The sequence below is a fragment of the Argopecten irradians genome, chromosome 15 (genome assembly GCF_041381155.1).
Source record: "Argopecten irradians isolate NY chromosome 15, Ai_NY, whole genome shotgun sequence".
Classification (NCBI taxonomy): domain Eukaryota; kingdom Metazoa; phylum Mollusca; class Bivalvia; order Pectinida; family Pectinidae; genus Argopecten; species Argopecten irradians.
Window position 1 is genome coordinate 28130382 of NC_091148.1, and position 25305 is coordinate 28155686.

General features: G+C 34.3%; 1 protein-coding gene across 1 annotated transcript; it reads left to right on the forward strand.

The window, feature by feature from the left end:
- The first annotated feature begins 3143 nt into the window (after window positions 1-3143).
- Window positions 3144-23768, forward strand: LOC138309226 (uncharacterized). The gene is made up of 11 exons (XM_069250379.1): window positions 3144-3258; window positions 10927-10968; window positions 11569-11667; window positions 13274-13321; window positions 15073-15138; window positions 16686-16745; window positions 18176-18253; window positions 18436-18660; window positions 19222-19388; window positions 20218-20343; window positions 23604-23768. The coding sequence occupies exons 1-11, from the start codon at window positions 3231-3233 to the stop codon at window positions 23706-23708; spliced, it is 1044 nt and encodes a 347-aa protein (XP_069106480.1). The 5' UTR covers window positions 3144-3230; the 3' UTR covers window positions 23709-23768.
- The last annotated feature ends 1537 nt before the right edge of the window (window positions 23769-25305 follow it).

Sequence of the window (25305 nt, forward strand, 5' to 3'; positions counted from 1 at the left end):
ACATGTATCATCTTTGTTCACCTGCTACGAAAACAGGAAATTGATAAAGTACAAACATATATCCAATCCCAGTTAAACATGTAAAATTAACTGAAGACTTAAACATTTTCAGAAAGAATGGATTCAGCATTTCCCCCTTTTTAAAACTGTATTAAGAAAAAAATCCCATTAAAAGAAGAGAAAAGGAAAAGCATCTCATAAAAAGTTTCAAAATTAAATTTAACTAACTTAACCTGAATTATATTGCTTAATATATGTTTTTTTTGGTAGATTTATCGTCTGTACAATAATATGACGGCATATAATTACCCTTGAGATGATATAAATGTTCAATTAATTCAATGTACAAAATTTTGTCCAATGTGGTACCATAAAAATGTTTGTAAAGCTGAAAACCCTTGTCCTGATGTGTCGTTTGATATTATGAAGACGCCTAAGGCTGAAATGTTGATTTTTTGTGTTTTTTCCCCAATTTTCAGCAAGATGTTTCAAGTACAAAAACAACAACAATACAATTGCAATCATGAATATTTTGTATCGTTATTATTTTTTGCAAATTTTCATCAAGACAATAATTTGTCAAATTAAATTCATGCACATATTTGATAAAAATTTAATGTACATTCGTTTTTATATTTAAAAAGGGGGAATATTCATATCATAGCAAATGTACATAGTTTGTCATAATAATTCAATCAGGGGAGATAATCCATTTTGAAGTTTGAAACATATGAATTGTGAATGAAAAAGTGAAAACAAAAAATACGTGACATATGTTGAAATGGTTGTTGGGTATAAAATAACTTTTTGTCTCAATATAGTCAATTCACTTTCCTTGCATTATTCAACAAAAAATTAGACTGGTACATATCCTGGTCAACATCAATTATAATTTCAACACAACTTTATCAGATGATGTTTCAAGTAATTGTCAAGTATATATACGAACTTTTCTATCTATCAATGTTTCACATTCAAAGCATATTTTTCTTGTTTACTCTGGAAAGTTTCCCTTCAAAGACGTCTTGGAGCAGGAAGTTCCTGATGTTGTCATAATAATCCAAAATGTTATAGTGGTTTTGTTTATGTTTCAGCTTACACATTTTGAGAATTGACAAAAATATAGACAAAAACCAGATAGCAATTTTATTATTACAGTTGTAATAATTGATACGGGAAAGCTTGACCATGATGGTAACAGAATTGGACTGCCTGACTGTGTCTTCAGTTATACAAACACATGGGAGCAGTAGACAGGTAAGACAAATAGCCAGACTAAATTGAATCCTTACTTTGTATGAAAACTTTGTATAATAATACAAAGGTTTTTTCCGTCAAGTATGTTTCGACATCTGTTGCAACGTCGGTTCCTCACTTCAAATTCTGCAGCATATACCGCACACAAGATCTGTCCGCATGGGTAACAAAACGAGCCACTGTAGCTTTCCTTACAAATTGCACATGTCGGTATCTGCGACAGTCTTACACTCTGCAAAAGAAGATAGTTTAAATAGCTAACATAACCAAATATATCTTACACAGTTACACATTAAATTTTAAGGCTATAACTCCTTGAAACAAGCTATCCCATGAGAAACTTGGTAGTCAATACTGAATGATGTACATCAGTCCAATAAAAGATGCATAGCCACCTGTCAGACATGTTTCAGATTGGTTTTGAAATAGAATATACACAACTTAGAACAAGGGAAAATGAAACCTCTAGTCCTCAGTAAGATTACTCTGATATTTTCTGAGAAATGGCGGTAACAAACTGCAATTGTCATTATCTAAGCTGATTCAGTTTCATAGACCAATTGATATTCTAACCCGATAGCGTAATATTTGAACAATTTTAAGTTAAAACTCTTGTTATAGTAGATACAATGTATCTAGGTATTTTTTGTTAATAAACATACATGCAAATAAACAACTTACCCTTGTAAACAAGGCCGTCGTGCAGGGTGTTCATGTGCGACTGTTTGATTTCCGTTTTAAGGACTTGATGTCGACGTCTTTTAATTTAGATGCCGACATAAATAACTGGCAAGTCGGAGTCACACCCGAGCATAAACACAATTAATCGCCGAATTTCCGACTTTCTACTGGAATCATTATGTGGGCAAGTAATTAAGTAAGTCAACAAATACATCTGTTACATCCTCGATACTCCAGGGGTTCTGACCACTTACGATCTCTACACCCCTGGACTATCTCATAGTGCATTCTCGATACTCCAGGGGTTCTGACCACTTACGATCTCTACACCCCTTGACTATCTCATAGTAAAACTGAAGGCAGCTCCGCTGAAAACATTTGACCAATTACAGGCAAGCAAAGATTTCCTTTGAAGACTACAGAGAGAGCGACGCCTAACATCAAAGCCACACAGTCAACCACAGTGTACCGTTATACGGCACTTTTGATGTACATCAAATGACTAAATTACCTGTTCTGTTCTGTTGCCTCCAGTTTTACAATGAGATAATGTAGAGATCGTAGGTGATCGGAACCCTGGAATATCGAGGATGCTTCTGTTTATGTCGACATCTTCCTATATTATGTCGACAAAATACCTTAATTATTGTCGACATCATTAAGTCGTAAGACGGCAACTCGATGACAGAAATATGCCACCATGCTATGTACATTCACTACTTTTTCTGAAGATTGTTGGGAAAATAACAATAGTAGAGCCACTTGGATTACTAGGACAAGAAGGATAAGAAGAAGAAGAAGAAGAAGACAAAGAAGAAAAATGATCATTTCATGTAATTTTTACCACATTATATACGGGGGTATTTACGCCAATGGGGATTTACGCGAAGGGGGATTTACACGATGGGGTATTTACACTAAATACGCGAAGGTAGCGTGATCGCGAAAATGTATGAACATTGTTATTAAAAGTCTAAAAGTGTATCTATGGCGAAAATAACATCATCGCAAAAGTTTTATACATGTAAATCGACAAATTAAGCACTCGTCAATATATATACGTAAATTTCAAAACACCAATTTTAATGATAGTCTATAACGAGTACAGCACGTGGGATGCTTAGTAAATCAACGTGAATTGGACATTTTAAGGTACTATGGCAGCTTCCTTATCTAGGAAATCGTGACTGACCAATCTCTATATATACCGCTCTGATACGTCACAAGGACAAAGTAAACGGAGAGATCTGGTCTCCTAGTCTGCAGTGTTAGGTGTCTGTGACAATAACAATATGAACAGCTTCAATGTTTTCGCCTTAGGTAAGTTGATTGTATATATATATACATATTTACAATAAAGTATATATGCGTTAAGATATGACTATATTTAGCTTTCACAAGATCGATATTTTTATTTTAATTTCAAAAAAACATATTTGCAATCAATGTACAAAATATTTCAGTTATTTGTAATATTTGTTTTTCCTATCTAAGTATAAAATTATTTGTTGAAAAGTAAGAAGTATATAAAGGAATTATATATAATCTGGTAGTGAGAATAAAATCAAAACGCCTTATTTGTTTACAGAATTATAGGATAAACATTGACATGTGACCTTGAACGTTTACCTTATGATTGATCAGTTTTAGAAACCTTACCAAATAAATTATGTATCGACGCGTTTTCATACCTATTTGCTGGCTTTCTTATTAGATTTACTTTCGCAGTTTCATACTTTTACAGTTATTCAATATAGGCCAAGAAGTAAAAAAATAAAACTTCTATTGTTTATGTAGCGATTATGTTTTCTCGCCCATTCATTTAGGCGAATAACGAAATATTCTCGCATGCGAAAATAAGTTAAGGTGTGTTCGGTATTTTCTGTTGTTATATCTATGATAAAGCATTTCAGGAATATGTTGCTACTTAATGCAAAATATATACTACACTTTTGTGCAATTTTCAAGAAGCACCTGGCAATATGATTTGAAATTGTGTAAGTCAATGACCATCCACGATATTCCAGGGGTTTCGAACACTTACGATCTCTCCACCCCTGGACTATCTCATAGTAAAACTGGAGGCAACAGAACAGAACAGATATTTAGTCCTTTGATATACATCAAAATGCCATATAACAGTACACTGTGATTGACTGTGTGGCTTTGAAGTTGGGCGTCATTCTTTCTGCCATCTTCAAAGGAAATCCTTGCAGGCCTTTGATTGGTTCAGATGTTTTCCGCTGAGCTGCCTTCAGTTTTACTATGGGATAGCTACTGTTGTAGCGGAAAAGATATCACCTTCTGACTGACTTTTCCGCTACTGCAAGGTCCCTCTATAAAGGTGTGGGAAACCAAATTAGGCACGACCGACCATCGATTATGTCTGGTCAAAAATTATTCCGATCAAACACGGCTTTGACACATACCTGGATGTTAGTAGGGGATGTTATTCTAGCTGTAGACGTCGAGTTTTTAACTTTATCACCATTATTTAATTAGATACATGCATTTTAATCCAATGTTGTCAATTTCTCAGCTAAAATCGAGCGACATTTTGTAAACTACCGCCGCGCATGCGCCAGTCTCCAATAACATTACTTGTGAGGCCCAGTAGGGGTGATGATATTTCCATTATGTGTTGAAGGCCTACAAATATTCATGAAACGCGTGCAATGGATCGACAGACAATTTGATTATAAATATACATAAAAAAAAACATGATAAAGAGGAAAAGAAAATATTTTTTCTTATTTCATTCTTTAAGTTAAAAAAATGTAAAAAAAAAAAAAAATGATTATAACAAAATTTTCAAAAAATCATAGTTTGTTTTGAAAAAAAAATTCAATTCATCATCAGCATCTGTATTTTTTGGAAAGTTTTATTTCTAATTGTTTTTATTTTTAGAATGATTAATTATTATCATTTATGTCAAACTTATTGAATTTATTTTTATTTGGAAAGTGCATACATGTGTTTCCATTTTTTTTTCATAACTCAACTGCAGGATTTTTCTGTAGTTTGTTTATATGCACATGTAAGCCTTACAACATTAAACATAATAAACCAAGCTAATTATAAAGTTTAATCTTGATTTGAATTGGAGGGGATTTTCTTGGATGTCAAAAATTAAATTCTGATTGATGAAGATACTTGGAAATGGAAGATATTCTTGATGTTTTCTTCATCAACACACATTAACATGGTAAAGTTATTTGGAAATGCAGTATATAATTTATATAAAACGTGGCTTGTGTATCGACGGAAGAAATGTACGTGTCTGAAATTTTATTGATATTGATTATAAGTATCATAATTATAGCTGACATATTCATTAATGAATTATAAAAAAAACCCAGAGATAATCAGGAATAGTTTCTGATGCTAGAATTTATAAGAATATTTCCACAAATTTCCATTCCTAAACGATAATGTCAAAGTAAAAATTGTATTACCCATGCGATCTACAATTTATAAATATACAAGTACTGTGTGCATTGTTAAAAAATGCAAAGTAAAAAAAAATAAAAAAATAAAAAATCATGGAAAATATGTCAAGACATATTGGAAACAGACAAGATAAGAGTCATTTAATTAAGAAATATATCACTAACTATGAAACGAAATATGATACAAATCATTTTTATTGTTTGTTTATTGTATATAGGCCTATATAATTATATTTGTTTGTTAATTTTATATGAATTTCTTACTACCAATTTCATTTCTCAGAATGCTTAAAGAAGCTTAAATATTGTGTATTCATTTCAGTGATTTTACTATTTGATTTAATTTTAAAAATGATAGTCCAACTCCTGATCAATGAATACATCGCCAAAATACCCGAATTTTTAGACCTACTCCTTTCATATGAATCATATATGCGTGTCCCCCAATGGGCCTCACAAGTAATGTTCTCGGAGGTTGGCGCATGCGCGGCGGTAGTTTACAAAATGTCGCTCGATTTTAGCTGAGAAATTGACAACATTGGATTAAAATACATGTATCTGATTAAATAATGGTGATAAAGTTAAAACTCGACATTTACAGCTAGAATAACATCCCCTACTAACATCCAGGTATGTGTCAAAGCCGTGTTTGATCGGAATAATTTTTGACAAGACATAATCGATGGTCGGTCGTACCTGATTTGGTTTCCCACACCTTTATAGAGGGACCTTGCAGTAGCGGAAAAGTCAGTCAGAAGGTGATATCTTTTCCGCTACAACAGTAGCTAACTATGGGACAGTCCAGGGGTGTAACATTTGGAGTATCGAGGATGGAAAATAATCTTCGATTTTCAAAAAATAACACTCTTCAATACAAAAGTTCATGCTTACGTATCTGATATTGCTGATGTTTACACAATAGTAACGAGTGTTGATATGTCAATTGGCTAGACTAGTTATCCACTATATTTCCTTACATAATAAGATATGTGTGCATATCTTACATAAACATGTGAATTTCCTGACACATTTAATTATTTGACCTTATATTGACTGACGCCTACATATCCGAGATAACGGCCGCCAGATCATAAACTCCTTGGTACAATCTTTTAAATAAAAACAAACAGACATTATAGATGTTATTGTAAAGAAATTTGAAAAAAATATCATCTCTCATCGTCACTTTGTTTGCAAATGCGAAAAAGATAGATATAACTCAATATATGTTTTCTTTTTGTGACTTAGAATATATATATTTTTTTCTAAATTTCATCATATTAAACAATAAAAGACAGCGTAAAAAATAACTTGCACATGTGTGTATCCAGATATATACAGAGTAGAGAACATAAGTCGTGGTGATGTTATATGTGCTTAAAAGGTTCAAAGTTGAGCTTGGAATCATCTGTCTATTTTTTAATTGAGTACATGGACTCACAAAATAGAATCGATTGGATTCTACATAAAACCTTTCAGACTTAAAACAACCATATTATAACAAAAATCGTCCTAAAGCCACCACCTGTCGTGACCAGACGTCACACCTACGACACATTTGATGTTAAGATGTTTTGGTTTGATGGCATACGCAAACCGGAGTACCGGAGAAAAGCCGCCGATCATCAGTCAGTACATGACAATTTCCCCATATATCTTTGAACCTGTGGAGGGCACGTGGTAATATTTCGGGTGATATGTCGGGATATCTTATTCATTCAGCGTCCGCGGCTGCTATTGGAATACATAAAAACAGATTCAAATATAAAAATCATTTTGTAGGAAGTAACTTATATAGACTTAGCCTGTTGCCGAATTCTTTATTGATTGTTTACAATAAAATTGTTTGGAATGAAAATGAAAAGAAAAAAACAGTTCTTCATTCGATGAAATACTTTCATTGAGGAAACGCGTAGAGAAAGTACCTGTGCACCGAATATTAGAGTAAATAATTGACCGACTATTGACCGATAACAGACCAACACATATAATATTTTAGGATCTAGAACAAGGATAGGCCATCGAGTTCAAACGTCTGTCTTGAATCTCATGAAAATACTGTACTCGTTTCTGGTGACCTATTTTTACGTTGGGCAGTGATTATAAAGGAAAAATAAGATAATAATAACAAAACAAAAATCTACATCAAATGACTTAATTACCTGTTATGTTCTGGTGCCGCCAGTTTTACTATGAGATAGTGTAGAGATCGTAAGTGATCGGAACCAATGGAATATCGAGGATGCTTCTGTTATTTCGACATCTTCCTACATTATGTCGACATAATACCTTAATTATGTCGACTTCATTAAGTTGTAAGTCGGCAACTCGATGGCAAAGATATGCCACTATGCTATTTACATTCGCTACTTTTTCTGAAGATTGTTGGGAAAATAACAATAATAGAGCCACTTGGATTACTAGGACAAGAAGGATAAGACGAAGAAGAAGAAAAAGAAGAAGAAGAAGAAGACAAATGAAGATAAATGATCTTTCTATGTAATTTTTACCACATTATATACGGGGGTATTTACGCGAAGGGGTATTAACGCGAAGGGATTTACACTAAACATGCGAAGGTAGTGTGATTGCGAAAATGTATGAGCATTGTTCTTAAAAGTCTAAAAGTGTATCTATGGCGAAAATAACAACATCGCGAAAGTTTTATACATGTAAATCGCCAAATTAATCAGTCGCCAATATATATACGTAAATGTCTATATCAAAACACCAATTTTAATGATAGTCTATAACGAGTACAGCACGTGGGATGTCTTAGGAAATCAACATGAATTGGACATTTTAAGGTAGAGACCTAGCATACTATGGCAGCTTCCTAATCAAGGGGGCAACAAAAAAAAAATCTAAAAAAAAAACAAAAAAAAAAACAAAAAATGCTTTGGAAAAGGTCAAAATGAGTCGAAAACGCTCATCCACGTTAGACCCTGACAAAGTGGCCAATTTACCTGGTGGTCGTTATAGTAGGGTGACCGTTAAGACTGACCTGACTTGTGTGATTTACAGATAATCCACTGTATAGTCACAAACGGACACAACTTGGTGACAACATCGTTATTTTCTTTATATGAACAAGTAAGAATAACATTCTATGTCGATCGCTTTGCAGTATTGCTTATTGATGAATTCACAAGATATCATGCCACACAGGTAATTGATTTCTAGAGTACTGTTTATAAAGTAGTAATGTAACATTTCCCCTTTCACACGCGAAAAGGGGGCGTTATCAGTTCGTTAAGCTTGCAGACCTCTTTTTCACTCCAAGGAAATTAAAAAGTGGTAGTTTTAATCTTTAAACATTTTGAATGATTTTTTAATCACGGAGTTTAAGTTTTGGGTCTCCCTTTATGAAGTGGTTTAACATTCCATACAAGAGGTTAACAACCATACTAAAACGAAGAGAGAACGGAAACCAAAGAAGATTTTTTTTGAAAGTGTAATGATTTATTTACAAGTGATGTTCTAGTATAGATAAATTGTTATGGGCTACAAAAATCAGATAGCTATAAAACAACCACACTAAAACGAAGAGCGAAACGAAACCACAAAAGTTGCTTTATTCAGATTCTTTAAAATAGCGATCATCCTTTCAAACACTTCAAATTTAATAAAAATCAAATTGAAAAGAAAATGAGATGTCTATTAAGACAAATATTTAATTTTACCTGACAATTATTATATGCTATATAGTTCATTGATGTTATGTGAAACAGTACAACATTCTGACATGTTGATATAAAGTGTTTCCTTTAAAATTTCAGACAGTCTATGGAACCTGAAACACTAATACACAAATAAGTCACAAACATTAAATCACAAATTAAGACATTACCACGGACTAATATTTACAAAAAAATAATAATATATATATATAAGTCCCTTAACATTAAACTGACCTTTCTGACAGTGCTATGCCTTTCCTTTACCTGGCTTTTATCGGTTTTGTAACTAATAATTATTTTTCAAGTTTCCTTCAATATTAATATGATACTGAACATATATTGAAATTCAAATAGAGACCCTCGATATTTTACGCAGAAATAAATATCTTAAAAAAAAATAAAAAATAAAAAATAAAAAATGTTTTTTTAATTCCCGTCAGGTAAATAATCTATTCAGGTCACAAAACACTAGGGTTTAATTTTATTACTGATTTTAGCATTCTATTAAAGTTGATGTTAAATAGAACCCTAAGACATTACAGAGTACATATTTAAATAGAGATCATCTCTACAATATTTTCTAAGTAATTAGTCCAGTATGACGTTACTTTTAAATGACAGATCAACCCTTACAATTCACAATACTAACAATAACCTTTACAATGATAAAACATAAAATTTTAGTACGTCATCTTTAAAGTTTTAAGTCCATAAATAAAGGAGCAATATCTTGTGTTTCATGTCGAGTTTCACAATGAAGGATCTTTGAATTTCACAGCCTGTTCCGGGGACCGTCTTTCGTAATCTGTTCTGTTTTGGCAGTAAATTGTGTAGGCTTTGGCTTGTACAGGGTCTTTAATAATATGTTCATTCAAAAGTTCTTGAATTCCAAGGAGAATCTGTCTTATTGTCACGGCAGGTCGCCAGTCTTTTTCTTCGTCCAGTAATGACAAACACACTGTTCCTGAAGTGTATACATTGGGGTGGAATATTTCCACATTCCAATGACGTCCCTTTTGTCCCTGGTATTGCACACTCCCAGTTCATAAGGTTTAAAGTACCATCAGGACTTTTTGTTGGTCTGGCTACAAATGCAAAAGGGAGATCTTTCCTCCATGCTTTTCTTTCTTCAGATAAACAGGCTAGAGCAATTCCTGACATTATGCAGCATTTAAAATATTTTTCTTCTTTTCTTTCTCTCCACTCCTCGTTGTATGAACCTTTTTTCCTCAGAAGTTAACTGTTATAACATCGGCTTCCTGAACACGTCAAAAGTTATGTGAAACGATAGTTAAGAAACACTGTAAGGTTTTGCGAGCCGAGCTTTGACAATTTAAGATACTTAAGGACCAAATATAACCTCTATATCAATCTCAACGACAACATGCGTCACGAAAATCTAGCGGAGGTTCCTTTTCTGTCCAGACGTCCTCAAAGCCTGGGCCCAGTTGTTCAAAACGTGTTAGGATAATCACAGTTTAACGGCGATTTTAAAATCAAGATTAAATAATTTCTGATGATACGAATTTTACAAAATTGTCAAAGATTCTCAAGAACTATATTCTTAACCTGCTTGCTGATTTTGGTAAAGATATAAACACAAATTTGCAGTAAATGGGAAAAGAAAATTACCCTAATCATGTGATTAAGCTAATCATCCTTTGAACAACCGGGCCTAACCATCAAATCGTGACGTCACAATGAATTATAGGCTACTGTAAAGCGCTCAGTATTTATAAGATAATATGATTGGAATATGACGTATTATTACCAATGGTGAAAATGGCACTAATTTGCCAAAGCACATCCTAACTGATGTTGATAAACATGGTTTCTCCTGCATTGTGATTGTGTTTCAGTGGCTATAATGGTACAGGGAGTCTTAGGAGCAGGTTTTGATTGTAAGTATAATTCTCCTTATACCATTTCGTCTTCTCAAGTTACAGAGTTACGTCCCTTGGGAGTTCGTATCTATTGTGACGTCATTATCTTGTGAGCTTCGTCATTTTCTAAAAGAAGTATGACGTTGTGCACGCAAATACATGATGACAAAATCGATACCTACCCTCACGTGCAATAATCTTTTTTGTAATAAGCAAATAAAGAATAACTCATCCTCGATACTCCGAGGGTTCCGATCATTTACGATCTCTTCACTCCTGGCCTATCTCATAGTAAAACTGGGGGCAACAGAACAGAACAGGTAATTTAGTCGTTTGATGTACATCAAAAGAGCCGTATAACGGTACACTGTACGATGTGGTTGGCTGTGGGCGTAGCTATCCCTGTAGTCTTCAAATATTTTTTTGCAAGTTCGGATGTTTCGCGTTGAGCTGCTTTTAGTTTGAGATTTCGAGGTTAGATTATTATTACTGATGGCTTCCTTTCCATTTGCTTAACCACAATATAACAAAAATGATCCCCGAAAATAACAGTCTGTATGGTTAGCCATAACCAATACATCACATAGTTTTTCATAAAACACACTGTTCTTTTTTCAGTAAGCGCCATTGTGAACTGGTACCAACAACACCACGGCAGTCACCACAGCAGCAGCGTCCTTCCTGACACTGGCTGTGACAACAAGGATGAGAGGGACCGTAAGTAACATCTTCCATTCACCACCACAAAATACCACAGTCTCCACTCCATCGACACAACATACCGCAGTCTCCAATCCAACGCCACAACATACCACAGTCTCCCTTCCAGCGCTACAACAAACCGCAGTCTCCGATCCCCCGCCACAACAAACCGCTTTCTCTCATCCACTGCCAAAACATACCACAGTATCCCATCCACCGCCACAACATACTACAGTCTACCATCTATCGCCACATCAAACCGCTGTCTCCCAAGTACCGCCACAACAAACCGCAGTCTCCGATCCACCGCAACAACAAACCGCTTTCTCTCATCCAACGCCACAACATACCACAGTCTCTCACCCACCGCCACAACATACCACAGTCTCCCATCTACTGCCACAACATACCAACATACCACAGTCTTCCATCCAACGCCACAACATACCACAGTCTCTCACCCACCGCCACAACATACCACAGTCTCCCATCCACTGCCACAACATACCGCAGTCTCCCATCCACTGCCACCACATACCGCAGTCTCCCATCTACCGCAACAACAAACCGCAGTCTCCCGTCCACCGCCTTAACATACCGCAGTCTCCCATCCACCGCCTTAACATACCGCAGTCTCCCATCCACCGCAAAACATACCGCAGTCTCCCATCCAACGTCACAACATACAGCAGTCTCCCATCCACTGCCACAATATACCGCAGTCTCTCATCCACCGCCTTAACATACCGCAGTCTCCCATCCACCGCCTAAACATACCGCAGTCTCTCACCCACCGCCTTAACATACCGCAGTCTCCCATCCACCGCCACAACATACCGCAGTCTCCCATCCACCGCCTTAACATACCGCATTCTCCCATCCATCGCCACAACATACCGCAGTCTCCCATCCATCGCCACAACATACCGCAGTCTCCCATCCACCGCCTTAACATACCGCAGTCTCCCATCCACCGCCTAAACATACCGCAGTCTTCCATCCACCGCCTAAACATACCGCAGTCTCCAATCCACTGCAACAACAAACCGCAGTCTCCCATCCACTGCAACAACATACCGCAGTCTCCCGAAACATACAGGTACTTCACACACGCTTCATATCGCCTACACTGGGGACCATGGTTTATCAATATCGTATATTCTTGATTTGATACGAGAAACTCTGAAAATTCCATTTTGATTTTTTGTAATACTGGAATTGTTCATTAAAAAGAATACCAAATTAACTCTTATGCGTCACATTTCATATATGACAAACCAAACGAGGACCAGTTTATATTACATTTTAATTAGATACGTTTGTTAATACGCTGGCAACGTATAGTTATCAGACGTTTTGTAATATCAAAACCTTTTATAATATTAAAATTCTTTAAGACCCTCTTTCTATCCTTTATTTACTGTTGTATGATGGAATATATTTATTTACTGTTGTATGATGGGATAAGTTTATTTACTGTTGTATGATGGGATATGTTTATTTACTGTTGTATGATTGGATATATTTATTTACAGTTGTATGATGGGATATATTTATTTACTGTTGTATGATGGGATGTGTTTATAACTGGTGCAGGATGGGATTTGTTTATCTTATGTAGATGTCATCAGATTGTTGACCGACTGGCATATCCACCACGAATCAGACGGTATGTATAAGATATACCGCTCCATGTCTATCACAGGAACAGTTAAACGTGTACTAAGTTTTCAAAATCAAGTGCATTTGTACAAATGTATCTATTGCCGCAAATAGTGGTTTACAGTGTATTATCAGTTCTCTCAAATATATGGAGAAGTGCATTTTCCCTTTAAATAGATAAAACAATCATTTTCTTAAATTAATTATTAAGTAATTATTCCTAAATTAGCCTGGAAAAAATGCATACTTCGTACATGTATAACAAAATAAAAGGTAGTTAGGTGATAAATACAATAAACCAGTTACGAAAGCGTAAATGCTAATTACATTATTAAACTAATAATTCTAAAACCTGGTAAGACAATGAATTTCCAATTTAGTTTATACTAGTAATTTATCGTATATTTAAATAATTATGAAGCCTATAAATTTCTATATTTCTATAATAATAACATCTATGTGTTTTACAGTCTGCAGTTGAAGTAGTTTTCTTCCGTATAACGAGTTTGTTTCACACATAGCAAATTTCGCCATTTGTACCCGAAAACTTGATATTTATTTTTCGTTACTTCATATTTTCGGCATTGAAGAACAGGGGTGTTTAAGAATGTATTCTTCTGAGGTTTCAGTCCCGTTGAAGTCTCGTTTCGACAAAGATCAAAGAAGTTATAATGTTTTCAAATACAATTTATCAATATCTGTAGAAAGTTGCCATTTGCAAATTTTGTAAAAAATTAGTAAATTTTTGTATACGGTAATTTTAACAATTGGCCAATTTGGCGGCCATTTTGAAATTGTTCCTTTTTTTCGCTTTCAGTAGAGCCACAGTTTTACCATCTTTATCACTAAAATTGTTTTACTTAAATCATCACTGTGCCAGTATCTCTAGCTGTATCGAGCTAACGTTTGCTGTCAATCTTTACTTGGTTCGTGATAATTGAAAAAAATGAGCATTAATGTGTAAAATGATACACTTTTGTCACTTTATTTTTACATTTAATGGTAATTTGAGCACTTTTATTTTATTTACTGTTAAATGCTGAAAAATAACAAATGTTCAAAAGGGACAAAAAAGTAAGCACACGAACCCACCATTTTCTGCCTGATTTAGAAAGAACAACCCGTTTCCTATTGATATGCAAAATATTAACAAAAGTTGAATACCAGAACTTTTTCTATAGATAATTATTTGGCAAAAACGGTTGAAAATGGTGCATTTTGTAGCTCAAAATTAAGGGGTTTGGGTAGCATATGTTGTTATTCTGAGAAAAAAATATTAGTCTTATAAATCGCAACTGGTATATTTTTTAAAGAAGTCAACTGAAAAATACATTCTACAAGCATCCATACATATCATACATCTCATGAGGAAATTATGGCTTCAATATCTTGTGTATATGGTCAAAACGGCAAATTTCCCATAAAATCCAATATTTTGTCAACTAGGTATCTTTGAGTGACAATAGCTCAAAAACGAGCACACGGACATCTGTTTTTTCTTCCATTTTCTTTTATGGTATGAACTCCTATTTCCGAAAATCTATATGAGAGAAAAAGGTTAATACAAGAAAGTGTTGTCTTCTCAGGGGAGTACATTAAAACCGTTAACTGTGTCAAACATGAGAGGTTTCTTTCTTTATTACATGTAGGTATTACATGCTTTCCGTTTCTGTTGTGTCGCTCGAGTTAAGTCGCCAAGTGAATGTAAGAAGTATATATCTTCCATGTATCTTAATGATATCTTATATCTGACTGCAGCTTTTAAAAAATTTTACGTTGATGTGGCACTGATCGACATGGAGATGTCCGCTGGAGCTCTACCAAGTAAGTAACCACTGTAGTGTACGAAAGCCACAAGATTCATATATAGTTCAAATCACGACAACCATTCAAGGATAGATAAGGGGTGATACTGGCTGATATGTGATGATGATAGGGACACTAAAATTCACAACTAAGCTGATGGTGAAACATAAAAAGCATTTAAGGACCTGCTCTGGTGAGGTTTCAGGTTCGTTGAAGGCTCGTTTCAACATTAACCAAAGAGTTTTTGTGGTTTTCAAAAAAGAAATTGTCTCAATTTGTAGGAAGTTACCATAAAGTAAATATGTAAAACAAAAGGACTTCTAATACTTGTTGATTTTTCATGCACGAATTTTATGAAAAGACCAATTTTGTAGAGAGGTGAAAATTCATCTTTTTCACCTTAATATTTTTTACTTAATTCACCAGTGTGACAACAACGTTTTTTTACTGTATCTAGAGAAATTATGTCGTTGTAAATATATTTTAGGTTTAGAGATAAAATTGATTAGCATTTAAATGCGGAATTATAACCTCTTGGTTTTAAATTTTCACATAATCAATAACATTGAGCCCCAATTTTTTATGATGGTTTTAGAAACAGCAACTTTTTTCTTTTGACCTACAAAATTTGAGAAAATGTTAGTCATCAAAACTGAAAATGACGTTTCGAATCTGTCTAAAATTCCAAAACCGAGGTATTTCATTTTCAAAAATTAGTTGATAGGGGCAACATATACAGATGTTCTGAGCATGAATAAAGGGATTACTGTGTGATATTATTATAATCTAAAAGAAAACATTGGTTTTGTCAATTTTGTGAATATTCATACTTATCAGTCGTTAAGTTCCGGTAAAATCACATTTTACGTTAAATAGCTGTCTTTGATTCATAAAATCTCAAAATCAAGCTCACCGCCATATTATTTTGATTACATTTTTAACCTTGGTATGAATTCCTATTTCCAAAAATTTACATAATAAAAATAGGTTTTTCTCCAGAGTAGATCCTTAATGTAGAATTTGAGAAAAAAAACATGAATATGAAAATATTTGCTGGTAAGTAAGTAACCAATGTATCGTTCGAAAGACAGAAAAGAAAAGTGCTATTGATGGTGTAGACGGTGTAAGTAACAAATCATTTAATGTGGAATTAAAAAACCCAACAACAATAGATTTTATAAACTGTTTATGAGACTTTATCCCTGTTTAAACGAGGTAGTGTACGACAGCGTGGTTATCTTCCAGACCTCATACTAGTATATACACACATTCGATGTAAATTACATAGATGTCGACTGTTATGTCAATATGCTTTGCCACGTTACGCTTACATATGTCAAATTCAATAATTTCCGCTTATGTAGATAGTCTGTGATACAAATGTACTTAAAAACAGAATTTTATCTGCGGTCTATAAGAAAGAGTTTGGAATTATTTATTACTTTTAGCATCTTATTGAACTCTATTTTAACAAGTTTCTAGCATGTTGTTAGCACGTTGTTTTATTCTATTCAAATGCATACATGGTATTCTTAGATAGAGTATTGCTTGTTTCCATATTACAGAAAATCGCCGGGCCGGTACACACGACGAGGCCTATAAAAACCACGATACCGTACCTGATGGTAAGATTGATTTTATTTGTTCTCACCTGATAGTAAGAGTGGTTTCATTGGTTCACATATCGTACCCGATAGTAAGATTGATTTCATTGGTTCACACCTGATAGTAAGAGTGGTTTCATTGGTTCACATACTGTACCCGATAGTAAGAGTGATTTCATTGGTTCACACCTGATAATAAGATTGATTTCATTGGTTCACATATCGTACCTGATAGCAAGATTGATTTCATTGGTGTACACCTGATAGTAAGAGTGGTTTCATTGGTTCACATACCGTACCCGATAGTAAGAGTGATTTCATTGGTTCACATACCGTACCCGATAGTAAGAATGATTTCATTGATTCAAACCTGATAGTAAGATTGTACATTGGTTCACATATCGTACCTGATAGTAAGATTGATTTCATTGGTGTACACCTGATAGTAAGAGTGGTTTCATTGGTTCACATACCGTACCCGATAGTAAGAGTGATTTCATTGGTTCACATACCGTACCTGATAGTAAGAGTGATTTCATTGGTTCACATACCGTACCTGATAGTAAGAGTGATTTCATTGGTTCACATATCGTACCCGATAGTAAGAGTGATTTTATTGGTTCATACCTGATAGTAAGAGTGATTTCATTGGTTCACATATCGTACCCGATAGTAAGAGTGATTTCATTGGTGTAAACCTGATAGTAAGAGTGGTTTCATTGGTTCACCACATACCGTACCCGATAGTAAGAGTGATTTCGTTGGTTCACATACCGTACCCGATAGTAAGAGTGATTTCATTGGTTCAAACCTGATAGTAAGAGTGATTTCATTGGTTCACATACCGTACCTAATAGTAAGAGTGATTTCATTGGTTCACATATCGTACCCGATAGTAAGAGTGATTTCATTGGTTCATACCTGATAGTAAGAGTGATTTCATTGGTTCACACATCGTACCCGATAGTAAGAGTGATTTTATTGGTTCACACCTGATAATAAGAGTGATTTTAATTGGTTCACATATCGTAATCGATAGTTAGAGCGATTTCATTGAATCACACCCGATATGAGTGATTTCAAGGGTTCACATATCGTACCCAATGAAAATATTGATTTCAATGGCTTACACTTGATAGTAAGATTGATTTCATTGGTTCACATATTATACCTAATAGTGGAATTGATGTCATCGGTTCAAAAACAACATTAAAAGTACCAAACATTTGGATTCATAGTTGTTACAGATTCACCTTGGGTACAGGTTTGTTTCGGTTGTAAATTACTTTCAAATAGTTGAACTACTCTGTCTATCAGTTCATAGACTGAAAATACATTTGCATTTATGCCGTTAAATAAAACACTATAAAAATACTTTTTCTATGTATAATTGTATAGATATAATAAGTAGACCTAATATCTCTTGGTGACCATTTTACCTTTCTTTACAGTTGCCCATCTGGAGCACCTTGTCAGAGCGGGCAACATGAACGCTGCGTGTCGTATGGACATTCTACATTTAATTGAAAGTAAGTAAAGCGACACAAATATAGCATTCATCGTAAATGGGGAATATTAGGATTCCGGTTAGTGTTAAATGGGGGAAAACCCCATAACGAAGATAGAACAGGAATCCTAATATGAATTGACCACGCAGAAAACCACATATATATACATGTTAATTGGTAATTTTGTTCTATATTCCTATTAGAATACGAACACATTTCTCTACCGCCAACGACGACAACATCAAAACCGACGACACATGCGCATCATCACCAGCATCACACGCATGCGCCCCACACTACGCATGCGCCCCACACGCCTAAGCCTACTCAACAAGCTGTCACCCCTAAACCGACCACAAAAGCGCCAACTAAGGCCACAACAACGAACGCTCCCATCACTACGACAGCCAAACCAGTTGTTCAGCAGCGTAAGTTTTATGGTTTATACATACTGCCTCAAATACAGTTAAATCTTAAGGGCTTTAATCCGTAAACTGAAATTTGTATACATCCGCTCCCTAAAACATATTGTTTAGCTCGAACTAGTTTTACGTTATATTCTATATAAAGGACGCTACCTAAACGTTTCAAACAATAATCGTCCCGTTGACTACTGTGAATAATGCTTGACTATTGTATTTTAAGAAAAGCAGTTTGTGTCTCTGCTTCGATATCAGCTCTTATCAACCATTTTTGGTGTGTTAGACCTGCCTATGAAAGTCCTATTCTGTCTGGATTTCCTAAATGTTACAGAAACATTAGCTATCTCAAATTAATGTTTTTATATTGAAAAAAAAATTAGGGGAACACAACATAATCACTTTAAATGGTAAAGGAAGTATTATCAACTTTAACTTTAATAGTATAAACAGACTGGCCGTTAAGGAGTTTCTTTCGTATAGGACATATAGGTCAGCATGTTACAAACACTACGCAGAACAAATGAAAAAAGAACAGTTTAAATTAATATGCGATTGTCTTGTTCACAGAAACATCATGTGATCAACTTGCCCTAGTTACGGACTTGGCACAGACTGCCATTATTGCTCATCCACTGGCTGGGTTCTGTGGGGACGGCACTCGCAGTCAGTCTGAATCTCTGATTTTACAGACTTGTAGCGTCACGGCTCCTACCCAGTGGCGACAGGGAAAACAGGTAACAGGTTTTACAATATATAGTTTGTGTTTTCAGCTAGTCTCTCGATGTCTAAGTATTTCGCTGGTATTTAATATAAGTAGATTTGGGTAACTGTGTATCTATCAATCATGTTTAGGTTTTGGGTAATTGTGAACAAATTCCATATATATCGTGTTTCTTAATCTTATTTAGGTTTTGGGTAATTGTGTGTTTTTCAATTATGTTAAGTTTTGGATAAATGTGTATTTATAAATTAGGTTTAGGTTTTGGGTAACTTTGTATTTATTAATTTTATTCAGGTTTTGGGTAACTGTGCATTTGTAAATAATGCTTAGGTTTTTGGTTACTGTTTATTTTTTTCAATTTTTATTTAGGTTTTGGGAAACTGTGTATTTATCAATTTTGTTTAGGTTTTGGATAACTGTATTTGTCAACTATGTTAAGGTTTTGGGTTTTGGGTAACTGTATATTTATTCAATTTTGTTAAGGTTTTGGGTAACTGTGTATTTATTAATTTTGTTAAGGTTTTGGGTAACTGTGTATTTATTAATTATGTTAAGGTTTTGAGTAATTGTGTATTTGTTTATAGTGGTTAGGTTTCGAATAACTGTGTATTTATTAATTTTGTTTTTGTTTTTGGTAACTGTGTATTTAATAATTTTGTTTAGGTTTTGGTTAACTGTATATTTATTAATTAATTTAAGGTTTTGGGTTACTGTGTATTTATCATTTTGTTTAGGTTTTGTGTTACTGTGTATTTATTAATTTTGTTATGGTTTTGAGAAATTGTGTATTTGTTTATAGTGTTTAGGTTTTGAATAACTGTGTATTTATTAATTTTGTTTAGGTTTTGGGTAACTGTGAACAAATCCCCAAATTTAGTCCGATTTCTACCTTCCTCCTTGGTAATTACGTAATGGATGGCACGTCACTAAGCGGTGTTCTTCTGGAATGTCTTCCCAACGGATTCAAGGTCAGCTGTTTCCGCTATTTGTATTATAATAACTATTTAATTCATTGTTATTACGAAAGTGTATTCTCTATTTGCATATTACAGAGTTATCTGCCCTTGTGGTTAGGTATCGGTTGTGTCGTCATCAACAATCGATACCTTCCTGCATCTTTTTTTTTTTATTTAATTTAATCATATTTGAATTTTTGATAAGTGAGAAATAATCACTTCCATACGTAGTAAACAAAGTAAGTATAATAGTGAGTGTACCAAAAACCCAGACTAAAATCACAGTATTACAGTCATACGTAGATCAGGGCTGGTTGTGCAAATGTTGATTAGCATTATCACATGATTAGTGAATTGATATAATATATTTTGACAATTAATAATTTCGATTTTTCGATTGAATGGGATCCTTTATTATCCGACAAAGCTATTTAATTTTTCTAGCAAATTCAATATCAAACCTCGATAATTTGAAATGACAATAAAATGAAAACGAATTATTTAAGGATTAACCTCTTACTTTGCTTAGTTTATGAGATGATATACCTAATGGAGCACGAGGTATTTTGCGTTAACGCGAAGCGTTGACGAACAATTTACCGGAGCAGTTTCGCGTTTACGTACAATTTACCGACTGTTCCATCAAGTTTATCATCTCATAAACTAAGCAAAGTAAGAGGTTAAAGGTAGGTTTCGCCCAATGAAATATAAGGACTAAAAGAAATAAAGAAATTGAAATTTATCCTGTACATAGATATAATCTATATATCATTTTTAATGCATACAGCGGACAATACGGGTGGTCAGTTGCTTAGCTTGACCAGGAAAATACTCCTCTAAAAATAGAGTGAAGTCAAGCTTTAAATAGAAAATGACGTAAATTTATCCAAACGAGGCCGCATCAACAAACGGAAGCGTGCAACAAAAAGTCAGATAGCAGTGACAGTCTTGCCACGGGATGTTCAGTAAAAAAATAACAACAACAAATCGAAGTGCGATGGACTGTTTATACATATTATATCATCTTAAACACTCCATGTTACTTACATACGCACGCTAGCTTAGTACATCAAACAAACATCTAGTAAGTCTGTCGCTGTACATTGTATGTGCGCTGGCATATGTGTTGAAATTTAACTCAGCACGTGCAACAGAATCCGGGCAAATTCCGCTTGGGACGTAGCTTCTGTTTCTTTAATTGCTACATGCCATCTCTGAATTTCATTCCCTAGAGATATCATAGGGTGCTACCGATTCCATTCTAATTTCCTCGTCTTTGTTGCCGATTCATATACATTTTTTTCTCGCGCTTTCGTTCAGCCATTTTGTTTACTTTAAGTGCGTAACAATGCGCATGCGCGAAACTTCGATAACACAATCTATCGCAGCTTCATTTGCATACTATTCTGTCTGGCTGACAATCCTAATAAATCAAGGATTTCCTTCAATTTTGTATTTTTAATATGTGTTTTCATCTTTTCTTCCGTATATCGGATTTTACAAAAAAATATTGATTTGGTTGGGCAAAAACTACCTTTAATCCTTATATTTACAATATTTTCTTTAAACAGTTGAGTAAAAAAAATGTCAGATACAAACATTTACCTGTGTTCTCGCCGTCAAAATTATATTGCCGTCATGTTGATCCATGCACAACATCCATTCAAAAAGCGCGCCGTTGACTGACAGCTCAATTCAATTCATTTATTCCTTGAACCTTACGGTTCATCAGAAAAAGTGCATTAATATATACAGTGCAACAATATACAATCACATAGATATTTAACACAGACACACATACATAGTACAGATACACCCAACACCTGCACGACCGCTACGCTACTGTAGAGGGTGTTTCTACATTTGTTTCAAACAGTATTTATTCTTTTTTATGGCCAAAACAATAAATTTTCCTAAATTAGATAATTCTTTATTATTCCTTGTTTCAAGAAGTTGAATAAATTTGACCATGCTAGGTTTATTATGATAATATTTTTTGATAAAACGGTTTCTAATATCTGAGTAATTATTGCATCTAATTATGAAATGGTACTCGTCTTCAATGTCATCATTATCACAACATATACATTTTCGAATGTGTCTGTCTATATTTCTATATCTACCGGTTTCTACATTTAATTTATGAGAAGATAATCTTATTTTTGCAATTTCTTTGACATGTTGTCGAGCAATAGGTATAGTTAAATACTGTTTCAAACAAAATTCACCGCAAATATATTTGTATAAAGAACACTTAGGTGACGAATTGATAAATTCTAAACAATATTGTTGAAAATTATCAATCATTTGAATTTTAATTATATTCAGTACTCCACTCTCATTAAACGAGTCAGTATGAACAACATTCCATAAATATCCTAGCCCTAACCTAAATAATTCATTTCTGATATTATCCAACCACTCACTACCCCCCTCCCTCTATTATATCCGTATAACATGCTTATAAAACACAATTGTCTGTAGACTTGATTTTCAACCAGTATTTCAAAATTCTGAATTTTCTGAATCCCGCCCTTATTTCCATGACGTCACTAAAATAGTTTACATATTTCAGTTCTTTAATTCATGTCAAATAGCAAGAATACATTCAAAGAAATAAATGTGTTTTATTGTATGTCTCCGATTGTATCGTACATACACGTATACAGGTACAATTTTGTATTCATACGCACCGACTCGGGTCACGTTCTGCACTCAAGTTATTGGGAAATATCGATATAGAAACAGTGGCAATTGTAAATATACAATTATGCAATGCACCTATTCATATATCTAATATGTATTATCTATATTTACTCGCGTAATTATGTAATTAATCATTTTATCAGATTTGTATCTGATTATACACTGTATTATATAGTTAGACATATGTTATTTACTTACTTCCATACAGAGAGTAAATAAAAATGATTTAAATGATTTTGCATGTACCCATTCATATTAGCTATTATGTATTCAGGTTTAAATTGCATATACTATAGAGGAATATACATAATTGGCTATGTGAGATGAAATTTATCAACGAGTTCAGTAATTGATTTGCCACGAGCATTTATGCGAGTGACATATCAGATTATTCACATATCACGTAGTTACGAGTGTAATATTCTATTGATCACAAATCTTTTGATAATAGAAATATAAGAAAAACTTGAGATTTTGTCTCTATGTAAGATTAGAGAGAATTTCTCATTTACTTATTAATTGCTTTGTTTGTCATATTCATAAAGTGTTCACGTTTTGTCTGACAGATGGCAGCACAGATATGTGGTCACACTCCCCAGATCTACAATATCCTAACCGGAAGTTCCGACGCAAGGCAAAACGCCGGAAGTTACTACGTGATTAATTCGTAATCGTTGCCAGGTGATCTCGTGTTTTGATATTGCAATGTTAATAAATAAGATAAAACTTGAGTTTAATTATCTTTTATTTCCAGAGATATACACCGCGATTATGCGTTTGCATAGCGCTGAAATCCCACGTACCTTCTGTCTTAAGGATAAAAAAAATCTATTTAGATTGATCGGAACTGCGTAACAAAGGGCCTCCCTAGATTATACCGGATATATGGGATGTTATGGACTAAAATTAGAAAATTTGAAATTCTGAAAAGTGTGTGCCGATTTTGTTTGGTTTGCTGTTGTGTAGAAGACAATACAATTGGAATCAAAGCCAAGTTGAACACGTTACACAGTTATGATTTAAGTTTCATCTGCAATGGAAACAATTGCGACAGGAGATACATGCGATAGCGGCCTTTCCATTAATACAATAATTCTCGACTTATACGCTAGATTAAATGAGTGTTTAGCAGTGACCCCTACACCTACAATAGAGCAGCGACAGGAACCTCTTTCTAAACTAAACTCCTCATAGTCTTTTGTTTGTAGAAATATGTATTGCATGCAGAACTGATACATCAATTACCTAGTCAAACTCACAAAATCTATATTTGTGGTATACAGTGTCCATGGCCATGCTCATCAACAATCTCCCTTGGATTTGTTACGTCCCGTACACTATCGAAACTCCAAGTAAACTCCACGGTGCTCAGTGACTTTTACCAAAGCCGCCGTGTTAACTTTTCTGTATTCGACAAAACGACCCACGCTGATTGGTTACGAGAAAAAAAAATGACCAATCAATCTTAAGTCTTCTGACTCGATGCCTGTTCGCATATATAGGTTGCTGATAAACGTATCATGAATTCACGAGTTAGTTCCCTGTAACCAGAAACTTTGCTATGTTGATCTAAAAATCCCACATAATCTATTGATCACATTTTACAGGTGATCCCCGAGCCATGTTTTCCTTAAAGTTTTATGTCTATAACTTTCGCTCTTTTTGTCATAGTGAAAACTGTTTAAGTGTTATACATATTTTTCTCCATCTGCCTGAGTTTTAAACTTTCTAATTTTACCATTTTTTATAAAGTTGCAGTACTGGAAGTATCTTTAATTATAAAAGTAAAAAATCTTTTTAACGTGTACACGTGAAAAATAGGCTCGAAAGATGCCGAATCATTCCGAACTCTTCCGAACATCGTCGCGACAATCTCGAAGTAAAACGAGAGTTGTGAAACCAAGAGAAAATATCAACAATTTTTCATAAAACAAAACATGTGGTCGACCTTCATCAGACTCTATCTACAAAGAAAATAATGCTCGCACATTACAATATTTGATATACACAATATTTTACGGTAATGTGTAAATTGGATATACCAGCATGATTTGCTCATATAAGTCAGAAGGAAAAAGTAAACATACACATGTGTGCTTACGCTAGTTACCTGGCTCACCACGTGCACGTGCAGGTCGTGTCGAACGTCAGTCACGTGATACGATTCGGAATCCGACAAAACCCGAAGTCACTGAACATGGCGGTGATTGAAGGCACTTTATTCAAAACCAGGAATATATGATTCCTAGATTTCGGCTCTCTTATAGG

Coding starts and splice junctions, on each gene's coding strand:
- LOC138309226 (XM_069250379.1), top strand. CDS start 3,231: ATGAACAGCTTCAATGTTTTCGCCTTAG. Junction 16,746..18,175: donor CCACGATACCGTACCTGATG/GTAAGATTGATT, acceptor CTTTCTTTACAG/TTGCCCATCTGGAGCACCTT. Junction 18,661..19,221: donor CAAACCAGTTGTTCAGCAGC/GTAAGTTTTATG, acceptor TCTTGTTCACAG/AAACATCATGTGATCAACTT.